This window comes from Colobus angolensis, unplaced genomic scaffold (genome assembly GCF_000951035.1).
Source record: "Colobus angolensis palliatus isolate OR3802 unplaced genomic scaffold, Cang.pa_1.0 Scaffold19, whole genome shotgun sequence".
Taxonomy (NCBI): domain Eukaryota; kingdom Metazoa; phylum Chordata; class Mammalia; order Primates; family Cercopithecidae; genus Colobus; species Colobus angolensis.
The window spans coordinates 2,829,139-2,834,792 of NW_012115043.1; the positions used below are offsets into that span (position 1 = coordinate 2,829,139).

General features: G+C 40.8%; 1 protein-coding gene across 1 annotated transcript in view; it reads right to left on the reverse strand.

Annotated features, from left to right (window-relative positions):
* Positions 1-481: 481 nt before the first annotated feature.
* Positions 482-5,654, reverse strand: part of LOC105510661 (histone H1, gonadal-like) — a 46,641-nt gene continuing 41,468 nt past the window's right edge. The window contains 1 exon segment of the mRNA XM_011940555.1: positions 482-787. Coding sequence (XP_011795945.1) covers positions 482-787 — 306 coding nt within the window.

Sequence of the window (5,654 nt, forward strand, 5' to 3'; positions counted from 1 at the left end):
TTTTTCAAGGGGTTCCATCTCAGTGGCATCACTGGAAAGTCCAGATTGCCTGACACACCAGTAGCCAATTATTGAGGGTCAGGTCCCAACAGGTGTCTGGGCTTAAGGGAGTTAAGTCTATGCTGAAAGGTGGAAAGGGAGAAGAGGACATAAAAACGAATTTGTTTTTCCATCCCACAAGGCTTTTGTGCCAAGGGGCCTTGGGTGTCTAAGTCAGGGAATCCCCTCTCCTGGGAGCCAAGAGCAAGTCTCCCAAAACTAGAAGGGAAAGGGGTTTTCCCCACATCAATCCAGCTTCAGAGACATTCTGTTAGTGACATATGCCCCTTCCCCAAAAAACACAATGAAGTGTTCTGTGTGATAACAACATAGCTTAAAAAAAGGTAAAACAAAATTCTACATTTTTATAAAACTTGATAAAAAATTGCATTTGGAACTGTACAGTCACCAGAAGTACACAGTTATCAAAAATGCACACACTTCACTTGGCGTCTCCAGCACCTTCAGCTTTCTGTGTCTGATCTGTTTGGGCATCTCCATTTTCTGCAGGGTTATTCCCCTCCTTGCCAGCCTCAGCTTTTCCCTTTTCCTTTTTGGGTACCTTCTCTGCCTTCTTTTCAGGGGCCTTTTTAGGTTTGGGCTCTGGCTTTGGGGGAGCAGGCTTAGCAGAAAATCTCGCGGATCATCTCTGTGGTTCATCCTTCACCTTGGTTCTATCTCCTTTAGCATCACCTTCAGCCTTTCTCTTGGGCACGGTGGTGGCGGCAATGGCGGCAGGACGTAGGCGCTGGGCACGTGGGATGCAGCGGCGTGGGCTTTGATCTGTCCTGGGGTCGTTGTCTTCTCTTCTTCACACTGCTCAAAATATTATCATTTCAACATGTAATCAACATTAAAATTTATTAAGAGACATTTGACCTTTTTTTCATACTAAGTCTTCAAACTCCAGTGTGTATTTTATACTTACAGCACATCTTATTTCAAGTGCTCCCTTGCCACATGTGTCTAGTGCTATGGTAGCAGACAGGGCAAGTCTAGAGCATGAAGCTGCAAGTGGATGGCTCACACCACCATCCAACTTAAGAACTAGAACATTACCTGCTATGCATCCACCTGTGTGCTCCCTATGCCCCTTTCCTATCATGCCCTCCCTCCTCACCAGAGAATACTGGCTTGAATTTCATGTCAACCATTTTCTTGATTTTTTTTAAAAAATGTAGTTTTATCATAGGCATAGGTATTACCAAAGAAGATACTGTAGAGTTTACCTGTTTGAGATTTATAGAAGTTAGACTTTATTATGTTTGTGTGTCACCACTAGTGGCATAATATTGGCTGCTAAAAAAGAAGGACCTGCTGACATTTGTCACTATCACATCAATCACATCATGTCAATAAGCTATTTGGCACCAGACTTTCTGTGAGTGATTTCGATGACTGTTGCATTGCTCTTTTAACATTGATTGGTACTAAATTTTAAGTATTACTTTATATATTGCAATAGTGTCATCAGACATTATTAAACAGTGGTTCTAATGCTAGTGGTGAAAAACACAGCACCGAAACATTAGACATAAAAGTGCAAGTTAGATGTGTCAATTGCCATGAGGGACTGCCCTCCCGCTCCATGTTATTAATTTAGGAATGAATGCCTTGGGAAATATTGGAACATTCTGAGAAATAAAACTCAACATTCAAACAGAGAGACTTCTAAGTTTGCAAAAATAGTTACATAACCAGGCAGAAAGAAAGGAAAAATAAAAACAAAAAACCCGGTCACGTGGCTGCAAGATCCATGCCACAGTGATGTACACCTGAGATGCTGTGGTTGTGCATTTAAACACTCTGAGAACACCAGGCCCTAGTTTATCTGTATCCCTATGGGGAAGTTAGAATGCTGCTAGAATACTGCCGTTAGGTACATGTCCATTTACACCAGCCTTTCCCATTCAGGACCTATTTCACTGAGGTGCTAGCCTGCCATGTAGTGGCGAAAGAGGGAAACTACAGCTCTCTTAAACTATAGTATTTGATACATCAAAAGAACAAATGCAACATGAAATGAAGACTTAGAAACTCACCATTCAACTTAAGCACTAGAACACTGCCTATTCATGCATCCACCTGTATTCCCCTTTCCTGTCTTGCTCTACCTCCTCACCAGAGGTAATACTAGCTTGAATTTCATATTGACTATATGCTTGATTTTTAAAAATATGTAGTTTTATCATAGGCATAGATATCACTAAACAAGATATCGTTTAGTTTACTTGTTTGAGCTTTATACAAGTTTGACTTTATTTAGTTTTCCATAGTGTGCCGTTTTGATACATTATATTTTACCAGGTTGATGTGTGTAGCTATAGTACATGCACTCTGTGAATATATCACTATTTTTCCATTTTCCTATCAGTAGACATTTGATAGGCTCCAATTTTTGGTAAATAGTACTGCAATGAATATTGTTATGCGTGTGCAAGAATTTCCCTGTAATATATCCAGTTCCATTGTATAAAATATTGCCAAAGTGTTTATCAAGATTGTTCCAATTTACACAATATTGGTGGTATAAGAGAGGCTCCACTGATACGTCTTCACCAGCACTTGATACTAAATTTGTTCATTGTTGCCAACAGAGTTAGAGTAAAATGCTATCTTCTTGTGGCATTTATTTATATTTACCTGATTGTCAATGAGGTTGAGCATCTTTTCATGTTCGTGGGTAATTTATGTTCCCTCTTTTGGTAAAGTGCCTATTCATGTATTTTGCTCATCTTCCTACTGGTTTGTCTTTTTCTTATTTTAAGATTCACACAAGGCCAGGCGCGGTGGCTCATGCCTATAATCCCAGCACTTTGGGAGGGCAAGATGGGCGGATCACCTGAGCTTGGGAGTCCGAGACGAGCCTGACCAACGTGGAGAAACCCCATCTCTACTAAACATACAAAATTAGCTGGGCGTGGTGGCGCATGCCTGTACATTCCAGCTACTCGGGAGGCTGAGGCAGGAGGATTGCTTGAACCTGGGAGGCGGAGGTTGCGATGAGCCGATATCATGCCACTGCACTCTAGCCTGGGTGACAGACCAAGACTCCATCTCAAAGAAAAAATATATTCACACAGACACACACGCTAGATCTTACTTTTTGTCATTTCTATATGTCACAAATACCTTCTTCCAGTTTTGTATTTTTGCAGTTAACCTTGCTGGACTCTCTTATTAATTCTAATAATTTGTCTGTACATTCTTTTGAGGTTTTCTATATACGCAATTATATTACCTACAAATAATGACAGTATGATTGTCTGTCTTACCCTTCACCTTAGGACTAGAAGGAGTGATAGCAGACATCTTTGCCTTACTCTGTTTTGAGACAGTGTCTCACTCTGTCACCCAGGCTGGAGTGTAGTAGGGTGATCTTGGTTCACTGCAACCTCCAAACCCTGGGCTCAAGCAATTCTCCTGCCTCAGCCTGCCAAGTAGCTGGGATTATAGGTGTGCACCACCATGTCCAGTTAATTTTTGTATTTTCTGTAGAGATGGGTTTTTGCCATCTTGCTTGGCCTGGTCTCAAACTCCTGAGCTCAAGCCATCTGCCCACCTCCGCCTCCCAAAGTGCTGGGATTACAGGTGTAAGCCACTGCACCTGACTTTATCTTTGTCTGCTCTTAATGGAACAATGTTTACAGTGATCTACCATTAAGAATGATTAAGATTATAGGCTTTTTAAAAATAACCTTTTAACAATAGGAAGTTTCATTTTATTTCTGCTTTACTAAGAGCTTTTGTCACAAATGGATGTTAACTTTTACTGAATGCCTGCACTATATCTATTGAATTAATTATATAACTTTTCTCCTTTAATCCATTTAATGTGATGGACTAAAGTTATGAATTTTATGTTAAATCATTCTTATACTCTTGGGATAAATCCAGCTTAGCCTTGATAAATTGTCTTTATTACATAATGTTGGATTCAGTTTCCTAATATTTTGTTTATAATATTTCCATCCACGTTCATGAGAGATTCTGGTCTGTTATTTCCTTTCTCATACCGTCCTTAATTAGTTTTATATCAAGTTTATACTAACCTCATACAGAGTTAAGAAGTATGCTTCTTTTGATATTCTTTGTAATAGTATAAAATTAGAATGCAAATACAGTCCCCAAGTTACGATTTTTTAACTTTATGGTGGTTTGAAAGTGGTTCACATTCAATAGAAACTGTACTTCAAAATTCGAATTTTAATATTTTCCTATCTGTAGGCTAATGTGAGTGTTTTGGGCATGTTTAAGTTAGGTTAGGATAAGCTATGATGTTTGGTATCATTTGCTCCATGAAAATCAGCTAGGAATTATGTGAAAACTATCTAGGCTTGATTTTTTTTTTTTTTTTTTAGACAGAGTGTCGCTCTGTCGCCCAGGCTGGAGTGCAGTGGTGTGATCTTGGCTCACTGCAACCTCCGCGTCCCGGGTTCAAGAGATTCTCTTGCCTCAGCCTCCCGAGTAGCTGGGACTACAGGCATGCACCACTATGCCTAGCTCATTTTTGTATTTTTAGTAGAGGTGGGGTTTCACCATGTTGGTTGGCCAGGATGGTCTTGATCTTTTGACCTCGTGATCCACCCGCCTCAGCCTCCCAAAGTGCTGGGATTACAGGCATGAACCACCGCGCCTGGCCGGCTTGATTTTTTTTTTTTGTATTTTTTTAGTAGAGACAGGGTTTCACCGTGTTCGCCAGGATGGTCTCGATCTCCTGACCTTGTAATCCGCCCGCCTCAGCCTCCCAAAGTGCTGGGATTACAGGCATGAACCACCGCGCCTGGCCGGCTTGATTTTTTTTTTTTTTTAAGTCACTGATTCAATTTATCCCATAGCTATTGGACTACTTGGGCTTTCTTTTCTTTAGTAGGAATTTAATTTTTTTATTTTTCATTGATACATAATAGATGTACATATTTTCAGAGTACATGTGATAATTTGGTACATTTGTATAATCAGATCAGAGTCATTGGGATAGCTGTCACCTTAAATATTTATCTTTTCTTTATGCTAGGAACATTTGAATTATTCTCTTCTAGTTATTTTGAAATGCCCAATAGTGGCCGGGCGCAGTGGCTCAGGCCTGTAATCCCAGCACTTTGGGAGGCCGAGGTGGGAGGATCATGAGATCAGGAGTTCGAGACCAGCCTGACGAACATGGTGAAACCCCATCTCTACTAAAAATACAAAAATTAGCCAGGCCTGGTGGTGTGCCCCTGTAATCCCGGCTATTCAGGAGGCTGAGACAGGGAGGAAGGCTGAGACAGGAGAATCACTTGAACCCGGGAGGCAGAGGTTGCAGGAGCCAAGATCATACCATTGCACTGCAGCCTGGGCAACAGAGTGAGGCTCCGTCTCAAAAAAAAAAAAGGAGAAATGTCCAACAGATTAATGTTAACTACAGTCACCTTATTGAACATTAGGTCTTCTTTCTTCTACCTAACTGTGTATTTTTACCCATTAATCAACTTCTCCATCCCCTCACCCACTCTTCCCTTACTGTCAATCTACTCTCTGTCTTTATGAGATTCACTTTTTTTTTTTTTTTTTTTTGAGACGGAGTCTCGCTCTGTCACCCAGGCTGGAGTGCAGTGGCGCGATCTCGGCTCACT